General features: G+C 47.2%; 1 protein-coding gene across 2 annotated transcripts in view; it reads right to left on the reverse strand.

Moving 5' to 3' along the window:
• Positions 1-1,160: 1,160 nt before the first annotated feature.
• DBN1 (drebrin 1) overlaps positions 1,161-23,826 on the reverse strand; it is a 34,242-nt gene continuing 11,576 nt past the window's right edge. The window contains exons 2-14 of one of the 2 annotated variants that reach the window (XM_048490941.1): positions 14,686-14,741; positions 14,234-14,346; positions 11,988-12,062; positions 11,575-11,721; positions 11,106-11,183; positions 10,675-10,826; positions 8,330-8,393; positions 8,037-8,096; positions 7,377-7,488; positions 3,816-3,950; positions 2,912-3,651; positions 2,349-2,451; positions 1,161-2,138 (exon numbers count right to left, since the gene is read on the reverse strand). In XM_048490941.1, coding sequence (XP_048346898.1) covers positions 2,068-2,138; positions 2,349-2,451; positions 2,912-3,651; positions 3,816-3,950; positions 7,377-7,488; positions 8,037-8,096; positions 8,330-8,393; positions 10,675-10,826; positions 11,106-11,183; positions 11,575-11,721; positions 11,988-12,062; positions 14,234-14,346; positions 14,686-14,741 — 1,906 coding nt within the window. In that variant the 3' untranslated portion in view covers positions 1,161-2,067. The remainder of the gene's footprint in view (positions 2,139-2,348; positions 2,452-2,911; positions 3,652-3,815; positions 3,951-7,376; positions 7,489-8,036; positions 8,097-8,329; positions 8,394-10,674; positions 10,827-11,105; positions 11,184-11,574; positions 11,722-11,987; positions 12,063-14,233; positions 14,347-14,685; positions 14,742-23,826) is intronic. The other variant, XM_048490942.1, reaches the window with a different exon arrangement.

The raw sequence follows: 23,826 nt of genomic DNA on the forward strand, positions 1-23,826 counted from the left end.
GTCAATGGCTTGTGTTTCCCATCGCCTATTGCAAGACAGCGTGTTCCACGAATGCATTCCTTTGTTCTGATCGCCACCTAGTGTTTCTTTCTCCATCTTGGACTATAGCTTAGTCCAGGGCCCTCAGCTGACTAAATGCTGATGTTCACAACTGTGAGTGTGTGTTCCCTTCTGCTTGCAACACAAAATCTGAAAGCTCAGATTTCATATTCTCCCCATCCCATCCCTCCCCCCTAATGAGGTACATTTCTTAACTGTTTCAGCTGCAGAGCAAAGGCATCTCTGTAAGGGTACTCATTAGGAAGAAAAATGGGGTACAAAGGTGTTTTCCGCACATTTAAAACATTTCAGGAACAATAATGAAACATTTCCTGCACTTCATTCCTCTCCCCCACTGATGCCAGAAATATTTCATTTTTCTTTTAATCCATTATTTCTGAAACCCCATTCACAATTATCTTTTTTCCTGAAATGTTTTTGAGCTGGTTCCCCTTATAGTGCAGTCATATTGAAACGTTTTGAATCTCTGCTGAAAAGCTGGCCCGTTTCCCACACCTCTGTGTTGTTGCTCAACTTCCCCCCCTTGTCTCATTTTATCATTGTTTTTGTTTATTTTTGAACACATCAAGGAAACAACAAAGCAATGCAGAGCATCACTTTGACGAATAGGCCAACAAAAGAAGAAAAAAACCCACTGGCTGTGAAACATTTTGAGGAAATGAGTGCGGACACACACTGTGGTAAAAGATGGGAGCCAAATTGTTTTCAAGATGGGTTAAATTAGATGTGTGGAACAGGCCAAAAAGTAGCAGCAGGCAGAGTATGGGTCTTGCAGAATCTACCCATCACTCCCATGGCCTGGTTTCCAAATTTCAGATTTGATCAGAAAACCAAATGACATTTGTACAGAAGATTCCCACTTGGGAACATCAAAGAAACCCAGGCATTGAGGCTTCACTGGTACCAAATCTGGAATTTTGGTACAAAGCACAAACTCCAGGGCATGGAGCAATTAAAAGATCGCACGTACTTTGCTTTTGGAACACTGTGGGAAAACAACCCACTCGGCCATAACTCAGGAAGAAACGGAACACCCCCCCCTTCCCCCGTGTTCTTTCACTGTTCTCCTCTGAAAAAGCAACCAGTGCTGCAAAACCAGCTGCCCTGCTTGGAATCAATTTATTTATTAACATACATAAGCACATTGCTGTTACAGAATTTGTGCTTTCAAAAAAACAGTTACTGTACGTGAGAGAAAGGAAACCAAGCATGGAATGGAAGAGGAAAGAGGGGTGGGAAAAAAGAGGGGTCCACCCAGAGTCTCCCCTTGTCCCAGGCTCCCAGAGCAAAGAAAGGCCCAAGAGAAGGGTCTGGAATGGGCTTGCTCTCCAGCACAGGGCTGTGCAGCCCAATGGCGATGGGCAAGTTCTTTGCCGCTAACTACTGTCAGAGCCCAGAGCTCTACGGGGCCCTCATGGTGTCCCTGGGCATTGGCTGTGTTTGGGACCAAATGGAGAAGGTCAGGGGATGGGTGCCAGAGCCTTGCCCACAGAGGGCCATTTTATTGCCATATTTTTATTTTAAATTCGTGCAAAACATTCAAAGCTCTGGGCAGACTCTTCTGAGAGGAGGCAGGGCCCCTCCCCATCCATCCCCCAAGAGCAGCACACACAGGAGATGAACCCACGTGGCGTCAATGGCATTGGGGGAGGGGAGGTCAGAGAAAAAACCCAACAGGCAGAGGCAACTGGGAAGTGTTAAGGGGGCTGCGAGGAAACTACCAACAAAGAGGGGACCAGGCAGATTTACACGTTTCCTATTGACAACATTAGAAAAAGAGAGAGAGAGAAAGAGAAGAGAGAGAAAGAGAGCGCGCGCTCGAAAAGTCTACCCCGGAGCACCACGGAGAACATCCTATCTGGCTATCTGGGGTACAATCTGAAGCCTTGGACCGCAGGGCTACAATACAGAGCAAGCAGGCACCAGGCCCTCACTGCGGTTGCCCCAGGCTTGCACACGCTGGGCTTGCGAGGTGCAGGATACGGGAGCTGGACAGGGGAGCAGTTCTTAAATGTTGCCCCCAAAGCTCTCCTCCTCTTCTGGCACTGGATCAGCATCCCAACAGGTGATATCGATCTCTGAGGAGGAGACCAAAAACATTAGTTTTGAGTCAGCATGGGGCAAGCATGGTCAGTTTGGATGGGGACATCGGAGAGGTTTCCTGTTGAAACCCAGGGCAATTAGAGTCCCCCAGAAATGCTGAGTGCCAACGTGGCAGCACTGTTGCTGCCAGCATGGCAAGTGTGGCACCGTCTATTGTTCCTCTACCCGCCAATCCCCAGCCTCACCTGGGGGCTTGTTGTAGAACACTGGCGGAGGAGCTTTAGCAGAGGGTTCTTCCGGCTGGGTGAAGTCTTCATCTTGTGATTGGCTGAAATAACCCTCGCTGGTCTGGGAAAGAGGACAAAAGGCAATAGTACGGCAAATGCTGCTTTGGAAATGGCTCACTTCCTTCAGTTTCCCATCAGTTAATCTGGAGTAGTGGTCACCCCACTTGCTAATGCCATTTAGCCAGCTTAAGCCACCCACCCACAAACACATCAAAACAGAACAGAGGGGGAAGTTCTTGTCCCTTTCATACCCGCAACTGTATTACAAGATAGTCAATGTATAATTAATTAATCCACATAAATTATGGATAGCCTTAGAAGGCAGTTTGGGAGCCTTCATGGCTACACCAAGTCTTTTGGACCAGGGAAGAAAGGAGATCCGTTTGGCCATTGCTATTCTAATGGTACTGTAAGGAAGGGAAAGGAATTTTATCTGCCCAGTGAGATGACAAGATGGGGTTGACTCTGCTACTCAAAGTAGGAGCAAGGGGCCACGGTTAAACATTCTGGAGCATCCTCACCTGCGTGCTTTCCTTCTGGGCTGTCTCTCCATTGGTGAGCAGCTGGGGCTCCTGGGGCACCGCTGAGGCTTCCTGCAGGGCATGCTGGTAGCTGAGTGTCATCTGGTGCAGCCCTTCGATGGCAATGATGCTTGCTGGCTCTTCATCCTGCTCAGCATCGCAAAAGGTGGCTGGAGGCTCAGGCAGGTCATTGAAGTTCAGCAGGTTATCATCAGTGAGGCCTGCGGAAGAGGGGGGCTCCAGTGCCCCTGGGGGGGCATCCACCTCAACCAGCATGGGAGCAGCTGTGGGAGGCCCATCATGAAGGTCCCACGGGGCAGGAGTGGGAGGCCCACCCTGGATCTGCCAGGCATCAGGCTGGGAGGGCTCTGGGACAGCGCTGTCATTCTGCCACAGGTCAAGGAGGTTTTCTGACAGGGGAGCCGGAGGTTGGGAAAATCCAAATGCCTCTCCCAGATCCAGCGCCCCATCATTCTGCATCGGCAGTGGGGCTGCGGGGAAGAGAGGCTCTTCTTTGGGTGGAGGGGCTTCAGGGAACAGAGGCTCCTCTTTGGGTTCTGGGAACACCAGGTCCTCTGAGGGGGCTGTCCCATCATGCTGAGGCTCTGTCCAATCAGCTTCCGGCCAGGTTGACATCCCAGGAGGTTCTTCTGCTTTCTCCACTGGTTGTTCCACACTTGGAGGAGCCCAGCTTGTAGCAGGTGCTACTGCTATCTCCTCACTGCTTGGGCTAGAGGAATCTGCAACAGGGAGGAAGAGAACTGTGGGTGTTTGGCTGCACACACCGTCAAAGAAAACCAAGTACTGGCACGAAGAACCAGCTTGATTATCCAGCCATGACGTATCAGCAGGAAAAGAACAACAAAAGGTTTGAGAAGTGGTCAGTGAGGGCTGCCGTACCTACCTTTCAAAACATCCTGCTGCGTTACCTCATCCAGGGCACGCTCGATCTGCTCGCCCACAGGCGTTGAGGCTGTACTGGAGTCGCAGGGGCTGCTGGTGGAGGCAGATACTTTTCTGTGTGTGTCCGTCTGGCTGCCTGTGAACGAGTCAGGCAGACACTCAAGAGGGAGCCAAGAAGCCCAATGCCACACCCTCACAGACTGTACACAAAAGACACAGTAGCTTCATCAGAAAACAGCAGCTGTTCTTTTCGCCTGAGATCTGCTGACTTATCTGCACATCCGTATCAAACCAGTCTACAGACAGTAGCAGGACGCGCCACACAGGTTACCTTCCCTTGTTTTCATCAACAGCCATGCTGGAAAATGGAACAAATTCAACCCCCCTCCGCTGCCTCTGGAGAGAGAGGTCTAACATCATGTTGTGCTATTTGGGGCAAACATCCCCCCCCAAAACCAGAGGCAGCAAATGCAGATGAGTGGCTGCACTTCTCCCTTACACCAAACAACTCTTGAAATTATTGGATAGTAGCCCCCCCCCCCCCCCCCGGCCCCCCGGTGCTACCCCTCCACTGCCTGAGCGAACAACCCCCACATTTGGATAGAGGAAAACTTTACCCAGTCAGACCTGCCCCTGCCCCAGACCTGTTTCCCACCCTTTTTAGAGCTACACCCCACTCTTACTGCTGCTGCACACCTGGCTGAGCACAGACACAAGGCCAGCCACCTGGTGCATTTGGATGTCATCCACCTTCTGTGCCCAGTCCCCCTTTTCTAATAAGGAGCAATATATGCGGTGCTCAGGAGATTAAGCACCCTGTGATTTTTAGTGAAGGTTCTACTCCCTTGAATCATCCATAGCTGGGCTTCAATCCGGTGCTCAGATTTGGGGTCTGGCTGCTAATGCAGAGATGTTCCTAGAGCAGCCCACCTGTCAAGATGTTTTTGAGTGAGTGGGGCAAGGGAGGGAAGGAAGAGAAGCATCCTTATTAGACAAAGTCAGCCCTCCTGAAGATCGTAGCTGCTGATGGATAATGAGAGGTGCCCAGTTCCACTGTTCTCAGTTGGGCTACGCTCTGTCCTGCATGGAGCCATGCAATAGGCATGAAAGAGCATCAGAGCCCTGAGTCTTCCCTGTTCCAGTCTCTGGGGCCAGCTTCTTAGGCTCCAGTTCCTTCTTTCAGAGGGGTCTGCAGTGTGAGGTTGAGTGGGGCGTGGCCAAAAGGCACAGGGGTGGGGCAATGCCCCTTGAACAGCTGCCTCCCCAAACCAACTCCCCCAAGCCCGGCCTGGGCTGGGCTACCTACATGGGAAAAAAGAGGAGAGGTTTGGTGTACGGTGGCAAGTGATATAGGGGAAGGGAGTCCGTGGAGGGGAGGAAGAGGAAGAGGAGGAGGAAGGCCCACTGTCAGGTGTCTTTATGAAAGGACAGTGCAGACGACCTGCTGAGAGAAAGACAGACAGACGGACGGAGACAGAAAAAGCAGAAGAGAATGGTCAGTCTCCCCTCCAGCTGCCCACTCCATCACCCGCCCCCCTCTCATGCCACTGGGCATTCATTGCCACTTTGGGGGCTGGGGAGGCAGGGAAAGAATGTGAGGGATGCAGGTCACTAGGAAGATCAGGATAACTGGAGGAAGCCGCAGCAGCGAGGCCAGTGCGGGAGAGTCACAGGTGCAGAATCTAGGGGCTGTGAGGGACAGAGTAGATCGGTGCCAAGGGCTCAGGTGGCATAAAAAAGGCTGGGGAGTGCAAGAGAGTTAAGGGAAAAGAGGAAGCTAAGAGGCAGGAGGAGACAGAAGTGGTGCTGGGAAATGGGCTCATGCCGGACATTTGTAAGATATTGACAATCTGGTCCCCAAGCTATACCAAAAGAACCCAAACGCCACCATGCACAGTCCTCATCCCAGGAAGAGACAGAAGTGGCAAACAGCCCAAAACACCAGAATAAGCAAGAAGAGAAATGCTAAGGAGTTCTCCAGCATGTGGGCACCCTGTGCTGCCCCCCAGCCCGTCAGTCTGTAACATGCCTCATTCTTCTCACACAGACAGTGGTCGGATGGGCTGCATCAAAACTCTGCACTTCGCATCCCATAACATCTGCAGCGCAGGAGGATCTCGCTGCCTCGTGCTGCCTCTATTTTCCCTGTGAATTTGGTTTGAAACCTTCCACACAGTCGCAGGTCCACTGGACATTATTTAGGCCCCAGCAGTATGTCTGAATTCCCTGCCCTTCTTTTACTGGCCAGTTCCTGCTGTCCTTTTCCACACCTCTCCACTCTTGCCAAGGGGGCCAGGTCAGCTTGACTGCACCCTTTCTTAAAAAGCTGTGTGTGCATCCCATGGTTAGAAGCGGACTGTTACTACATCATTTCCTTCCGAAGACTGGCCAAAGGGAGGGGGGACAGCAGGCTGCCACTGAAAAGGTCACAGAACTGCCTACATACTGAAATGTAGATGATAGAAAAAATGAACAACCCCTTGCCATGGGGCCACCATTAGAGTACCTTTCACCTGGGGAGCCAATGATCTGTAAACTCCAGCTCCAAGAAAAGAGGGAGGGAACCCAATTCTAAAATGGATTTGGTAACCAGGATGTTGAAAAAAAACCACCCCAAAACAAAACAAATACATAGCAAAATAAATATTAAAATTAAAAACAATGCATCAATTTTAATCAAATAGAAAATAATAAAACAAGCATTATTAAAACTGATGCATTATTTTTTTTTAATTGTCAGCTCCAGCTGATAGGAAGCGGCTCGTGGAGAAGACTCCAGAATAGTTTTAACCAAGACAGGAACATTTTCAACCAATGACTATATGATAAATGGCCACTGGCTTGCCCCTATATCCTCAGATGATGAAATGGCAGGGCAGGCTGATGCACCACCTTTGAAAACCAGACATGATAGCACAGGCACCTAATTCTCCTGCAGCAGAAGCAGCATCCAGTGCCCAAGAACTGCACCATGACCCTGTTCATGAGAAAGGAAAAATAATCTGCCTCCTTTTTCTGATCAACACTAGCTAGAAATCACCTTAGTGGAAACACAAAGGTAACAGCTGTACTCTTCACCAGAATTTGGTAGCATGGTCATTATTTTGGATAGTCTAATTACAAAAATTGATTCCAAAAATCATTATAGGAAATCTCCAAATTAAATTCCAGGCCACATCCGGCTGCAATGGGTTCCAAAAGTTGGTTATGAAATAGACGAAACACAGGCATAGGCAGTCAAGCACATCCTGTGCTTAAGGACTTTTTGTTGTTTTATTTATGCTAAAATAAATAGTAAAATAAACTACTGATTAGCCTTTTCTTACCACTTTCCTATTCTAAGAGAACCAGGCCCAGTCTGTCCACACTGCCCTTATAGTAGAAGTTGTGGATACCATCTCCTTGCTCCCAAATTGTCAACTCTCACCTCAAGACTAGGCCTGGTTCTATGTAGCCTAGCAATTGCTCCCTGTGACCCTTCCCTCTTTCCCTGCCCTCAGTGAAAAATGCGCATTCCTCCTCCTCCCCCTGCCCCACCCTGTGATGATGTGTGCTCCCCTACCTGTTCTGTTGAAGGGTGGGGGTGTCTCTGAACTGGCCGAAGCCACTCGCTCTTGCTGCCTGAAGAACTCACGGGGGTTGTCGGGCCGCTGGGCAATGATGGCAGCTGCCTCCTGACAGGATACAGGGAGGGTGGGGGAGAAAGTGAGGGAGCAACGTCAAGTGCTGCACAGCCACTCCGTGTACAGAGACCCAGTCAGAAACAGAGTCCAAACCCTCCCCATGCAGTTCCCAGGACAATAGTGACAAAATATGGTACTCGCAACACACATAAATGGTGTGCCCCTCCCCGTCCACCACTCGCAATGGCACACAGCGATACAAAATGGCAACAACAGCACAAAACTGGCTTCTGACAAACACACACACACACACACACACACACACACACACACACACACACACAGCAAAGAAGATACAAACACAGCCCAGACTCCATCTTGTTTCCGAGCTTTCCTTTAAGCACGGACTTCCTTCTTGACACCACACGCCAGCTCATTCACAGGACAACAGTGACCAAACTGAAGCCTTTCCCCTCCCCCTGTCCCCCATCAAAACTCTGCACAACAACAACAACAATTTTCATGCAGCAATAGCCCTGTAGGGTGCATGGTGGTCGGCTGCCTACACAACGCATGCTGTGCCCCGGGGCCGCACTCACCTCTACCTCCGACTCAGACTTTTTGGGCTGCTGCCTGTCTTCGTCGTCCTCTTGCTCCCCCTAGGGAGAGAGGTCAGCGTCAGCCCCAGGGCACCTTGACCACACCAGAAGGCCCTACTTCTTCCTGACCTAGCACACAGCTGCAGCAAGGAAGAGCTCTTTGGGAAGCTGCGGGACGGGCTCACAGTGTCACCAGCCAGCCTTGGTGCTTCATTCCTACCTGCCACAATCATCCTGGAAGAGCCAGCAGCACAGCTGGGCCACCCTCCCCCAGCTCCTGAAGCATCACTTACAAAGATGGACTGCTCCTTCAACCGCTGCTTGGCTTCCTCCGCTTCCAGGCTCTGCTGCCTTCTCCTGAGAGGGAGCAAAGAAGAGGACTTGAGACATCCCTGCTCGAATCTCTTGGGGCTTAGGCAGACCTGCAGGCTGGCTTGGCTGCCTTGTGCTACATTTTTAGTTTTATTCACTTGTTTGTTTCGCTGTACTTCAGTCAGGAACAACTTGACCTCTGACTTCTTTACTCTGAATGTTTCTGTACTTGGACATTGTTTTTGCTTCGTCTCCCAGTGTTTTGTTTTTAAATAAAGTCTTGGGGTGTTTTGCTCCATTTTCCTACTGTTCTTAACCTGAAAATCACTTTTATGGGTCTCTAGAATAGCTTTCATGGATCTCCTTTAACCCCTCTCTAAAGTTTGCTCCACGCCCCTTTTTACAGGGGTCCCAAACTGAACAACAAGCCCACTACAACCTAACCAGCGATCCAAAAACCTGGGTTTGAGAAGCTAGTCTTTCCAAATGTCCCAAAAATCTCTTGTGCATTTTTGTAAGCACATCACGTTTTGAATTGTATTTCATTTCTATCTCAGGTTTGCAAATTGTTACATTTGATTTTCCTTTCCACGGTGCAACACTTCAAATGCCAATCTTTATTACATTTTTACTTTGTATGTTTGCAGTCAAAGTTATGTCTGGTTCACTGAGGCTATTCTCATTTTTAACCCTGGCATTCAATACTGGCATCCTGTCCTGACACAGTGCTCACTTCAAATTCAGCCAGAATCCTCTATTGCATCCAAAAATGACTCCTTTAGATATCTACCAGAAAACGAGAAAGCAGGTAGGTGTATGTTCAAATGCACCATATGGGGCAGGTTCTGCCCACTACATTTTTTTACAAGCACTCCTGCTTGCTGTAAATGGTTCACTTAATAAACAATGTCATCTTTTAATAACTACCACTAGCCATCCTGCACACAAGTAGACAAATACATGCACACATAGAACCCCTGTGATCTACAAAAGCCCCTTTAATCTTAAAAAGTAACAAAAATAGGCTAAATTACACAAAACAAATTCAAAAATCATGAAAGCTTCAGTGGCTACTGCCAAATATTTACACATGCACATCGATCTGCATATGTGCAAATAAATACGAAGCAAACGGCACAGCACCTATCAGGTCTATCCTTCTGATAGCCCTTCAAACCATCTTTAAAGGGTACTTGAAACTACTGCTTCTTTGATCAAAGGAGCCAACACTCCCTTTATTAAAACAAAAACAGAAACCTCAATGTAAATCACAGCATTGCATTGGCAATGTCCCAGAAAATGAAACAGAATCTTTTGACTAGGACAACAAATCTAAATGGGAAAGGATGTTAAAACTAAGCCAAGTCACACCACTGACCCAGAAAGTCTTCAAACTTTGTAGCTACAGGGAATCCTTTTTAAACAAACTTCTCTGTCCAGGAACACTGCCCATCTGCTACAAAGCCTCTGTACATTGCAGAAGATTATAGGAAGTATTCTAGCATGTGCATAGTTTGCACAGGGCATTTATCAAGCCTTGGGGTCTTAGTATTGCTCTGTGTGAAGCAAGAGTGCACCATAGAATGTACCAGTCCCTATTATCTACACACTGCAGGAGATATGCAGCAGCCAGGCTGGAGTTTCAGGAGACCTGGGTTGGAATCCCCACTTTGCCATGGATGCTTGCTGGGTGACCTTGGTCCTAGAGACACAATATTCTATAGCAGGGGTCTGCAACCTGCAGCTCTCCAGATGTTCATGGACTACAAATCCCATCAGCCCCTGCCAGCATGGCCATGAACATCTGGAGAGCTGAAGGTTGCAGACCCCTGTTCTATAGTAACAGAACAGCCCTTTGCACAGGCTAGATAGCAAGGAGCACTGTGTTGTCAATAAGGTAACTTACTCCCCCAATGCTTTTCTAATACAGAAATGCATCCTGGTATCAATCAGTAGTGTCATGGCACCTTTTTAATACATCGTCGGGGTCCTAGGGCACGCCTGACACAAGGAAATCAGGAAACATCTTGTTAAGGCAAAACAACCAGTAAACAAAAGCTGACACAGAACAAACAAACCCCCTAATTCTTTGTCGTCCCTGACTAAGTAACAGGACACAGGAGATCATCATATTTCAGATTTAGAACAGGACACCATAAGAGAGCAGTAGGCCCGCAACTGCCACTGATCTATGAAATGATGCCACATTTGTCTCTCTTGGCTTGTCCATAACCTCAAGCCTGAATTCCACTAAATTCTGACAATGGTTCCCCATCTCCCCTTCGCCCCGCCCCCTCACTACTAAACGCCCAAGCTGCCCCCTTGCCTGTGTTCCTCAATCTGTTCCTCACGCTCCCGGTAGCGCTTCTCACGCTCCTCCTGCTCCTGCCTCTCTTGCTCCATGCGCTCCTGCTCAAAGCGCAGCCGCTCATCCAGGGCCTTTTTCCGTTCTTCCTCTTTGCGCAACTCCTCCTCTTTCTGTGAGAGACAAAGAGACACTGTCAATGCCAACCCCACCTGGTAGCATGCCACCACAGTGCAGAGCACAAGGACAAAGAAAGCAAGGATCCTCCAGGTATTTTTATATCCAGACATTGTGCTATAACAATAATTCACAACCAGATTTTCTGATGGGGCAAAATGATTCAGTTGCAAATGATTGCTATAGCTTGGCCATGGGGATGTGTGGTTACAGCTTAACAGTGTCTTGTGCCTGAATGTCTTGCCGCCATGTGATGCTTTCCACAGTTCACCTACCTTAGCTTGCTCCCAGAATTGTTCCCGGTTGAGTCGTTTCATCTCCACAGCTGCATCAGTTTTCTGATAAGTTGTACCCTGGAATGATGATGCCAAGTCAGGGAGTGGGCAGGTGTACATATTATAGACATCAGATCTTTATTGATCCTATTGAATGGCCTTGTTTCTTGTTCTCAGTGGGGTTCTCAGCCAGTGGAGTGGCTGGGCTGTCGGACTAGCATCTGGGAAACCAAAGTTCAGATTCCCACCCAGCCACAAAAGCTTGCTGGGTGACTTTTGGCCAATCACATCTTATAGCAAGGTGACCTTGCAGCGACATGTGCAATGTCACACTGCCCTCCTTATTCAAAATCAAAAACTGGCTTATCCAAAAGCTCGCAAGCTGCTGGCCTCCTGCTCTTTCTGTTAGTTCTCCAAGTAGGGCAAAGGGTATACAAGGGTGGCATGAAGAGGAAGCAGAGAGCATTACCACAGGCTGGAGGTTTTCATCCTCGCGCAAGCGAAGGCGGTGCAGCACCGGGCTGGCGATGCGGGCCAGGCCGTTGGAGAGCCGCTGCCCAATAGCTCCTGGATCGATGTCTTCCACGCTGCTAGCATTGACAATTACATCCACGCCCTGTTGGGTCAGACGTTCAGATCACAGAAATTGAGGCTCATGTTTTCTGGCACAAGGAACTTAGTTAGCAACCCATGAAGACTGGCACAGATCCCAAGCGCTCCTCATCAATATGCCAGTCATGAAACAGTTTGTCTTCTTTCACAAAGCCCAAAGCACCCTTTCCAAACGATGTCACTCAACCGCTGCTCTGACATTTGTATGCAGCAGCAGCAGCCTCCCTCATTTGCATCTACATCTCTTCTCCCACAGAGTCTGTCACTGACCTGGAAGAACTCGGCAACCTTGGCCACATGGCTGGCACAGGCACACTTGCGGGCATCAGCTACATCTTCTCCTACCTATCAGTTTAAGGTTAATGAGAGACAGGAATTAGTGTTTTGCAACAGCAGCAGGAAGCGTTGCAATGCAATCACAGACGTCACCAGCACCCAAACAATCTAGGACTGAAGGTAAACGCAACAAAATGTGTGGTGGTTTTGGACCAAGGCACTCCTCTTTTGATTTGCACTGGTAGAGATTTTGTGAATTTGTATCCAGTTAAGGACAGATCATTGGTCTTTCATTGCCACCCATAATATGAGCTCCTAAATGAATAGCGACTGCTATCCTGCAGTAATTTTATGACCTGCATTTGATTGGAGACTCAAAATCAACCTTTCTACTGGATTCTTTGTGACTATTGTACTATGTTGTACTAAATGATGAGTACTGTTTGTGTGTCTCTGCACTTTAACCTCTGAAGAAGACCTATCAGGTTGAAACACATCAGGTCAATCCATATAACAAGTTATGTGTAATCAATCTGACATTTTGATGTCACTGGAGATGTAATCTTTTGAGCCACATTCCCATTGAATTATTATAATCTAAAGCATTTAACATTGGTTTTAACATTATTTCTTTATGCAATGTGCAATAAAGATATACTGTATATATTATTAATTTTAATTATTCTTTTTCCTTTTCTCAACCCTTTTTGATTCTTGGATTTTGGACCAACTGCAACAAAACAGCCACAGCATTATGTCAGCCAAGAGAGATACACCTCCCAGCTCCTGGCCACTGCTTTACCCCAAGCTCCAAAACATTAATACCCAGTCTTTTCCTGGAAGAAATAGGAACCAGCACTCAGAGTTCACTTTCAACTCCTCCACAGCAGGTCCTTCTTTCTAGGGGCACCCCCTTCCTTGAGCAGAGATTCATACATCTATGGAACTATAGCCCTTTGCAAACTCACTTCCCTTCTCTGTCACATCAAGGCTAATGTTATCCTACACTCCTCAACCAAACAGAAGTATGTGACAGCATGGGCAAGTGTGACCAACAGTTCATTCTCCATGTTGTTGTAGCCCCTCTGAATCTAATTTATAGGTGGCCACCACAATGCAAATTCATTGAAATCCATCTCTGGATTAGCACTCTGGAATCACTTATAGTGTCCAGGCCCCTCCTAAATTCTTAGATATCTCACCTGCACTTTTATTTAGTATTTTTAATGTATCCATCTTCTTAAATTTCTGCTCCTTATTTTGCTTTTACTGTGTAGTACAGGGGTAGGGAACCTGCGGCTCTCCAGATGTTCAGGAACTACAATTCCCATCAGCCCCTACCAGCATGGCCAATTGGCCATGCTGACAGAGGCTGATGGGAATTGTAGTTCCTGAACATCTGGAGAGCCGCAGGTTCCCTACCCCTGGTGTAGTACTTTGGTGCATTCTTTTATAGTGTAAAGCTTTTCAGCACACTTCCACAATGCAATTGAAAGAAAGAAAGAAAGAAAGAAAGAAAGAAAGAAAGAAAGAAAGAAAGAAAGAAAGAAAGAAAGAAAGAAAGAAAGAAAGAAAGAAAGAAAGAAAGAAAGAAAGAAAGAAAGAAAGAAAGAAAGAAAACTCCTTGGAAAAGAGTTTCTTTTAAAAAAAAGAAATGTTTAAAGCTTAGCACTAGCAAAGATGGGGGTCAGACCACGCCAAAACAAAGAAATTACTGGTGGGGCAAATTGTTAAACTGAATTGTTAAACTGTCTGAAATGAACACAATGACTAAACAAAACTAATTCCACTAGAGGGCAGTAGAATCAAACAAATGGAGGTCCAGAAAAAGTTTGTGTAAAAGGGTGACTATAATGCCCCCATCCCCACATTTTATGTACACCGTGTCATCATAACAAAATAAATAATCATGCCGTCCTTCACAAATAAAGAGGCTCATAGATATCTTTCCCCACACTGAGATTATCTTCAGGTGAGAAAAAAGTTGTGTCTGATTTGACCTTCAAGTTGAGACACAACCTCCAGCCGTTCACGTCATGTCACAGTCTTAACCCGATTTAACCTGAGCAGACCCTGTAACTGTAAGAACTGCCCAGAAGAGAACATTTCCTTAAGGGTGGCTCCCCAACCCCACCCAGTCACAGACCTGCAGGAACAAGAAAAGTTACTTCTGCAAAAATATTTTTCAAAACCCCTTCTGTAAAAGTCCTGTGCCCGGTTTCCTTTGGAAACAGCCTTACCCAGTTGACAAGAACATATTTCGGTAGGGTGGCCTGTGGGTCCTTGACACTGCAGAATCCGTACATCACTTTCTGATTCTCAAAGTGGCTGGAGAGCTCTTGCAGGCCACCAGCTGGGGAAAAACAGAAACACACAAGTGGGACACATTCAAGTCCCTGACCCTTTTTCTTTTCTGGATGGGGAAGGAACACTATAAGGTTGAAAATGCTCCCTCAGTTTTCTGGGCATGGCCGTAAGGCACGGCTGCCCAATTCCCCATTGAAACCCCATGCTAGGTTTGTTTCCACCTTTATGAAGAAAGGAGGGTTGGGCTATGGGGGATATGAGTTGACGAGATGCTGAAAACCAGCAGGACTGAAGACTCAAAAGAGCATTTGATTCCGCAGCAGCAGGAAGGTGAGGAAAGATCAGAATGTGAGTGTGAGTGTGTATGTGTGGATTTAATACTCACTTCCTGAGGCAGCCAGTTTCAGGTTGTCAGTATCATCCTCATAGGTGTATATAGCCCTGGAAAATACATTTATGGAAAATAGTCAAGGCTATACATTATGTATGCTAAAAAAATGCACTTGTGCACAAAAGGAAGCAGGGTTATGTGGTAAGAAAGGCCTACATACACACACAATTTTTCACAATTTATTAGTTTCTGCAGCCACATGAGAAACCCCCACCTCCAATTGCTAGAAATCCCACTCCCCTATCCCTACTTTAGAGATCTCTGCTTCACATGTGCGTGACAAAGGTGGGAAAAGCCCCGGCACATACCCAGGGCACCACTTGACTTCCAAGGCAGCCACAATGCCTCCTCCTCCTGCCTGGTCAGACTGCAGTGCTGCTGCCAGGCCAGTTGCTGAGGCAGTGCCATTGTGGGAGCTGCATAAAGTCTTGTGGACAGTGCTAGCCAGGTTTCAAGGTCAGCTGATGGGAGGCATGTTCTGCAGGGGCACAGAGGTCTGGCAGTGGCGCAGGGGACTCCCTTGCTCTGCCCTTCACAACCACTTGCAGCCCAAAGAGGCAGTGAGGGAGGGAATCAGGTGGGCTCCACAGGGGCCAGGGTATCCGTTGGGCAGGGTGAAGGCTACAGGGTGGCATTCTGACCTGCCCCCTCCACAGCCCAAACGAGACAAGCTCCTGCGCCCTGCTTCAGTGCAGACCCCAGGGGGAGAATTCTGTCCGTCCACAGTTCTGCTTGGGAAGAGTGCGGGGAGGGTGCCCCCCACACATCTAAGGTTCTGGCCCTTTTGAGGACTGGTGGGAACAGCCGGAGAGTCCTGCTACCTGGGACACGAGGCAACTGCTCAAACAGACAAGTGGCAGCTTTGCTCCAGACGATAAAGTCTTGGAGGCCGCTCCTGCAGAAGAGCCCCATTAGCAGACATGACAGACAACACTGAGGCCAGGCAGAGCCAGCAGGAAGAAGGGGTTGGCAGTGTAGGGTATGTAAGTGAGGGTCCATCAGTGTCTCTCCGCTCTGCCTGGCACAGGAAATATGGCAGTACAGCTATGCCCCCAGCCCTGCAACAGCTGCAGACCCAGGGCAGGAGTCCAGTGTTGCCTTCGCCCGCTGGAAAGGCCTTCAAGCCTTCCATGTCTGTGCTGGCGGAGGGAGACTGGTGGTGCCCTGTTGGGCCTCGCAAGGCAAGGGAAGGTCAAGGAAAAGGGCAGCATGAAGGGGCGGGCAGGCAAAGGCATTTTGAGCTTCATGAGGGCACAGTGTTGGGGGAGGGGGCGGGCAATTTGATTGATTTCCCTGGGTGTCGTTTTCTTTAGACACACACCTGTTCAAGCCTTATTCTGGCAGTCCACAAGTCCTCAAAAATTCTGCAACAGTACCAAATTCTGTGCTTGTGTGGTGCTTGCACAGAATGCAGAATATTCATCCAAAGGCCCTTTATGTTAATTTAAAGGCAACAATGCATCGTTAAAAGAATGCTACGTATTTCGGAACACATTAGTGTCATTATCTCTGTCACGTAAGCCAATTCCAAGTTTCCACCTCTTTTCCCCATTCTAAATGGAACACAAGGCACGCTAAACATTTGGAGCCAGTTCAATTTCCAGTGGCCCCAACAGAGTTTTATGACAAGTAGCCATTCAGAATCAAATGGAGAAAGGTAAAACCTGCCCTCCCTGCCTCCAAACATATTACAAAGTCCTCATACCTCCCACTGGTACTTTTGACAGACATGTTTGAGACTTAATTCTCAGCCATGGGGTGGCCCAATTCAGGCTGGGACTTCAGGAAGAGGGGGCTTAGGCTTCTCCCATTCCACTTTTCTGACTCGAAATAACCTGAAAGAACTGTTACTTACTCTCTTGGGTAAACTTACCCAATGTATTCATCAGGTATACTTAGATTTCCCAAGTGAGGCAGATGAAGTCTCTCTGGGGCCATTGTAGGGTTACCAGGTCCACCCTTGCTATTGACGGTGGATGCAGGGGGAGTAGGGTTGCCAGACCCAGGTTGGGGAGCTCCTGGACATTTGGGGAAGGAGCCAGGGGAGGACAGTTGCCTCAGCAGGGAACAGTACTATAGAGCCCACCCTCCAAACATCCATCTTCTCCAGGGGAACTGATCTCTGTAGTCTGAGAATAAGCTGTAAGTCCCACCTGGAGTCTGGCATCCCTAAGCCATTGTAGGTTGGGAAAATAATGCATACAGGGGAGGGGGGAGATTGAGTCCCCTCTCCCCTGGGTCACACTGCAAATCAGGCCCACTCAGGCCTAGGAATTAAGTTCTGAGCGTTGAGTGCCTAGGCCTCAGGAGATACAAAGCTGCTGCAATGTGTGAGAAGCACTCCCTCTCCAAGTCTCCAGTGCCAGGTGTGCTCCAAGAGGGTCTTGTGCCCCTCCGATTGTGGGCACATGGTCACGAAGACTGCTCTAATATTTCAGAATACCGCCACCGTTCTCTGGATTTCCCATGTCCTTTATATCAGGAGGGAGAGAGAGATTCCTCATTGTTCTAGAGACCACAACCCAACTGACACGTCTCAACTCTGTTTTCTGGCAAGCAACCAATTTGGGGAAGGGGTATAAAAATGTCGGCTTTCTACACTTCCTGCATGTCTTCTCCAACATTGAAAGGAACCATCGTTTACAAGGTAGTGAATCCAGTCCCACATTGGCCCTGTTACCACCACCACTTTATTAGCAATGCTGTTCAACAGATCATATATGTAAAGAAGAAGCCTGTAGAGGCGGGGAGAGGATTTCCATTGAACAGGGACAAATTAATGAAGGGGAAAGGCATTTCCCCTTTGAGATACTGTAATGGTTGCCTGCCTAGGGAGCAAGACCCACGCTTGTTTCCAGCACTGAAGTGCCTGCCCAACAGGCCTGGGGTAGACAGGGGGGGCCGGGCACGAGGGAGAAAGTGAAATTAAAGCAGCAGTAGCAGCATATCAATGAGCCATCAGGGTTTGTGTGATGGGGTTTCCATGGAGACAGTCTCTAAGATACCACCCTCTCTTCCATATCGGCTCAGGGAAGACCCCTCCCTCCCACTTTACCACTCAGCCAACAGGGATCCGAATGCTTTCACACCAGGCTCAAGTGCATAAGATTCTGTTCTCTCTGCTACCTCATTCTGAGACCTCATGTGAAGGGGGAGGAAGGAGCATGGAGAATTGGTCCAGGATGTGTGGGTGGAGAGACTGAAATTTCAGCTTATCGAGGCAACCAGCATCCCTCTGTCACCATAGCAACCACACTGCCATCCAGCTGGGACACGGTTTATATGATGATGAGGTGATTTGCAGGGGAGGCAGCAGTGTGTGTGAGGCAGTGTTCACTGGCATATGGCCTTACGCTGTTCCTACCATGTGCTCTGCAATCACATCACAGGTCGGGAGGCACCCTCCCCATTGTGCCTTTTTGGGGCACTAGTGGGAGTTTGCTGAGCTGTGTCTCTTTATGGCCATCATGTGCTCTGCTTGCTGAGTTGCTAAATTCTTCTGCAGTTCACACACTAGTACAGACTGAGGCTCCATGTGCCCTCAGATCTGGGCCAGAGCCCTGCTGGAATCAGAGGAAGGACTCCAACACAGAGGGGATGTTTCCTCCACGACTCCCTCCGCTGAATGGACCTTGTCTCTTGAACATATTGGCTTTACTACAACTTGCTTGAATAACCTTATCCACAACCAACCCTTTACCTTCTCAATCAGAGAAATTTCTAGTATTTTGTTAGTGGGAGAGGAGGCAGCATGAGCCTGAAAACTGGACAACACCCATGTTCACAAATTCTGTTCTAGCCACAATACCCAACACAAGTAGGCACAAGGAACTCAAACTCTGTTTAGCCAGGGCAACATTAAGGCCCAGAAGGAAAGAGAATTTTTATTTGGCACCTGGAACCGTTGGCGCGCTTAATTTCTGTTACATCTGCCTGTAGAATATAGGTTGGCCTGCCAGTAGTGTCATGTGTCCTACTAGCCCACTGGGCTATGTTTGAAGCCTCCCTCCAACTTCAGTATCTCCGTGTATGGTAGAAGAGCCACTTAATTTGGAGGAACACTAGTGAGGCTAAAAACATTTGATAAATGCCAGCAACCCAGTTTCAATCACTAGTGCCTGGGCCTCTTGGTGCAAGACTGTTCTCTCCACAGAAATACAAACAGGAGATGAGTGAACTCTTTCTCCATCTCTTCAACTAAAATTTGTGTGTATATTGAGTGCCAGCTATAGCCCAGGCACTTTCCTCCTAGTCACCACAAACAGCTTGATGTCTTCCCACTGATATTTAACTGATGGTGGCCAAAGGTAAAGTTTTGTAATTTGGGCTCCTTAGGATCCCTGGCTTTGTGCCCAGTTTTCTTCCATTCATTTACCTCACCCTGTGCCTGGAATGACAATGTCAGTTGGTTTTTCTTTTGTCATAATAACACTTAGGAATGTTTGGCACATTTGTTTGTTGTCACAAGGAGGCTGGTTATGAGAACCAGTGTGGTGTAATGGTTAGACTAGGAGCTGAGAGACCCATGTTCAAATCCCCCCCTACCACGGCAGCTTGCTGGGTGGCCTTGGGCTAGTCTCTCTCTTTCAGCCTAACCTACCTGTCAGAAGAATAACATGAAAAAGGGGAGAATGATGTTACTCTGGGCACAGTTAGATAGAAAACAATATCAATAAATAAATAAAAAATTGAGAACTGCTAGGTCAATTGGATACTTCTTCAGCACCATGGATGGGGGAATCTGTTACATTAAGTCTTCGTATGTTGCAGGATATTTTAAATGGTTAACAGGTAATTAATTATTGCATTGTTCCTGCAAATGGTGTCCAACACAAAGAGTGCAGGATCTGGAAACACTGGGAAAATAAAACATGTCACTTTTAAGTTTTCCAAGTTCCAACAGCAATTCCTAGCATCAGAGAACCCATCCAAATCATAGTCTGTCCCACAGTCTTCTAGTGCAACTAGCTCCACAGGTAATCTACGTGCTGAAAGCATTTTTTCCCTTCAGCTGGAAGCTAGCTGCCAGTTGGTTCTTAGAACAGCATATTTTTATTCAAACAACCTGGAGGGACACTCCAATGTTTATTTGACATAAACAAGAATGATGTTAAAGCAATATTGTGTTCCTTTTGCCAGAGGAAAAATTTAAATAACAGTGTGCAGGGGGAAGGGAGACTCAAGTACTGTAGCATCAATATTATGGTGTTCAACAGAGCTGTGATGTTCTGAACTAAAGGTCATTCTTTGAAACAAAGGACATTTGGTAGGCATGAAAGCTCATAGACCACAGACTGAATTCATTTATCTATCACATTTGTATCCTACTTTTTCCCTGAGCAGAGGCAGCACAAAAGGGTTTTATTCCATTTTATTCTCCCAATAATAAAGAAGGGTGAGAAGTTATGTCAGAGGGGAAGGTCTCCTAATGAACTTTGTAGGTGAACCCACATCTTTTAAGATTTTATTTTATCAGTTTTATCTTAGAGTTCAATTTTATACGTACAATTTTATATGTCTGTAAGCTGCCCCAAACCTATCTGTGGTCAGGCATGGGTGGGATAGCAATGTAATTAAAAAATTAAATTTCTACCCCTTAAACAACGCTTCTTCCCAATACAAAGCTTCAGATAACTGGGATTTTAGAAACTGGAAGATGACCTTGGACCAGTTGTCCACTATCACTCAGGTCAATGTATTCAAAGGATTGTTGCCAAGGGTTATTACTCTGATACACACTAAATTCCTGAGGATAGGACAAAAATGTGATAAACAAAATGCATAGCTATCAGTAACATCTCTTTCCCATTTATTGTCTAAACAGAAAGTGCCCTAAAGTTGCCGTGTTCCTTTCTATAGAATTTATTTTGTAATTGCATTAATAGTATGGAATTTTCTTATTCCCAGAAATGCCTTTTAACTTCTCTGATGGAAACATGAAGAGCAGCAAGTCCCAGTTCACTTTCTGCAGCTCGTTAGTTACTTCAAATGTGTTTGCTAATGCCTCTCCTGTTTTTCTCTTCCTTGAGACTGACGCCAATCCTGGAGCAACAGTTCTGAGGCTTGATCCTCATCATACACACATACATACAACCAGAGGTGATATTGTGACACATGAAGAGTGGGACTGAGGGCTGCTATGTGTTCTACCCAGGCAGAATGTGCACCTACCACAGAATTTGGCCTCTTGAGAATCACAGCTGTTTTCTGGGTTTTTTAAAAAAAGACTCTAGTCCTCTTTGTTATAATCAGGAATCTGCACACACATTGGCAGAGTCTGAGGATGGCTGAGGTTCGTGGTCTGGAAGGACACTGGTGACTGATGAAATCTATTTATCCAGTACCCATACCATTATCACCCCCATGGCTGCTTTCCCTGATCTCCACCCCCCTATTATCAACCCCTTCCTTTTCCCTCAGTTTCCTTCCACTCTTTGTTCACTACCACAGTTTGTGCCCAAGGACTCCAATTTCTTTTGATAATAGTAAAGAGCCTTAAGAGACTCTACCAAAATAAGTGAAGGTACAAATGTTGAGCATTTTATGTTTATTCCAAACACATAATTGGTACTTCTTTCGTATTAAAGACACACAGCCCTTGGCATCGCAAGACATTGTATGGAACCACCAACATGTACAGAGGGCAATAACTTAGGGGAGAACTTCTCAGGGCCCCAATCCCGTCTCTGCTTCATTATGTTGAAGTGGGAGTGGGGTCAGTTTCCAGGGAAAACTGGGGGAGGTGAGGAACACACATCCCTTTCGACACTTGACAGCAGGAATTTTGGTGGCTCACTGACAACTTTTAACTTGTTCTCTCTTTCCCACAGGCTTCACAGGGATGCATCAGTTACGCAGGAAATGATGTATACCTACCTGCTGATTCACACCTACAAATGCCTGCTACACAAACCCCTTCCTACATTACTTCAGCAAATGCAGATTAGGAAATAGGCATTTGTTGAGATGCTCTGCAGTTCCACCTTTAAAATCATTTACTCGGATCTATTCTTGCTGCTGCCCAGATTGAACAAAGTATCCAACTATTGAATACTCCGCTGAGAGCGGTATATAGAAAATCCCACTCAAAGCTTTAAACACCCAGACTTTCCCCAAAAAGCAGACAGAGAACCCTTCGCCCAGCACCCACCCTCAAAGAATTATGGTCTGGTGGCTTCGTCTTTTTCACGGAGCTTTGCTCTCTTCCTCTTTTTCTATCCAGGCACTAGATACAGTGGTGGCGAACCTTTGGCACTCCAGATGTTATGGGCTACAATTCCCATTAGCCCCTGCCAGCATGGGGCTGATGGGAATTGTAGTCCATAACATCTGGAGTGCCAAAGGTTCGCCACCACGGCACTAGAACATCCTGCTTGAGCAGCAGGCCTCATGCTCTGCTCCCCAGCTACACTAAACACTCCAGAAAAGTCACAGCAGCAGCACCAACAGGCTCAGAGAATAGGGAATGTGCCAAGCATGTTTGTGGAGGTGGGCACTGCACTCAGCCCAGCCAGGATAGCAGAAACACTAGCCAGGGCATTCACTTCTGAGGTCTCATGTGAAAACAGAAAGATTTAAGATGGGGGGCTTTGTTGCCCATAGATGGAGGACACTCCTTGTTCTCTACCATATTCAGCCTCTGCAAACTCATGGATACTAAGAAAGACTTCAGAGAGAGAATTGAGGGTGGAAAAGCAAATGCAAGGATTGGATCTACAAGTTGACAACAAAATTGTCAGGGAGACTGAAGCAGAAATATTAAAGGTAGTAGCATAAAGGTAGGATGCAAAGCTTTTGGTCCATACAGCACCTGACTGTCACTGCAAAGCCCCTGTCTATGCCCATCTTTCCCCCACACCAAACTCTCCATGCTAGGTTGGTTGTGCCATTCCCTAGGCAGAGAAGGGCGGGGTAGCAGCCACACTGCAGGGAGCCAGACAGAGATAATGGCACAAACAAGATTGACTCTAATCCAAAAAGCCAAATCCCCTAATTGGAAGCTCAGGACAAGGCTCTTTCCTAGAATACAGCTGCAGCTGGTCTCGGAAAAGAAGAAAATCAGATGCACCTCTGGGCCCAGCAACAAGGGCAGCAGTGAGGGGAAAGGAGGGAGGGCAAGAAGTCCAATGTCTTGAACAGGCATCTAGCACAGAAGCTTAGACAGAGCTGGTAAATATGCCAGGACATTTACAGCCAGCTCCAGAGGACAGCAAGGTGGGACACATGCCAGGGCTCTGAGAGTCTGATGATGCTGGAGAACACTTTGAACAGGGGCACCACATGCTCTCCAAATTGCACACAGCTGTTTTCTAGTAACAACTTGCTGGCAAAAGAGCATCACTGATGGTCCCAAGCACAGGAGCCCCCCATCAAATCCTAATGCTGCTCCTTTGTGGCATTCCTCATACCAAGAAGAGACCTCCTTGAGCCACTGCCCTTCCAGAGAGTCTCTGCTGCCCAAAGCTAACAGAAACCCAATACTGACCAATGTCAGTGAATGCCTACGGCCATCCTAGAATCCTTCTCCAACTCTTTCGCACACACACTCTTAGAGAACTGCATCACTCTCATCTTAGTCCATCTGTGTTGCTGATTTTTACCGCTGAAGTCTAACATGGTTTGGGACCAGCTCTCCTTAAGGACTGCATATCCCTGCACAAACCTACCTGACAGTTATTGTCATCTTTGGAGGCCCTGTTTCAGGTGCACTTGTTTTCTGAGCCTAGACAGGGTGACTGCCTGAGAAAGGGTGTTATGGTCACATTGTCAATATTATGCAGTTGTCTCCCCAGGGATATCTGTCTGTCCGCGTCCATCAATACCTTCTGCCAACAGGTGACTGTTGTTGTCAGGGATTCCCTCCTCTTGTCTTACATTTTGTTTGCTCTATTTTGGTTTATATACCTATTTTAATAGCTATGGTTTTTAATTGGGTTTATGATGTATTTTATTATGCAGTTTCAATTATTAGCTGCCGAGGTGACCCAGGTTAGCAGAAATAATTAAAATAAATTAAAAAACACAGACATCAGTAGGATAGTGTTGCTACAGTCACTGGAATTTTGGCCTAATAAGGTTGCTCAACTAACACATACACTGCCATAGACCATACCACAGTGTTTTCCACAATGGAGA

Source organism: Sphaerodactylus townsendi, linkage group LG03 (genome assembly GCF_021028975.2).
Source record: "Sphaerodactylus townsendi isolate TG3544 linkage group LG03, MPM_Stown_v2.3, whole genome shotgun sequence".
In the NCBI taxonomy this organism is placed as follows: Eukaryota; Metazoa; Chordata; class Lepidosauria; order Squamata; family Sphaerodactylidae; genus Sphaerodactylus; species Sphaerodactylus townsendi.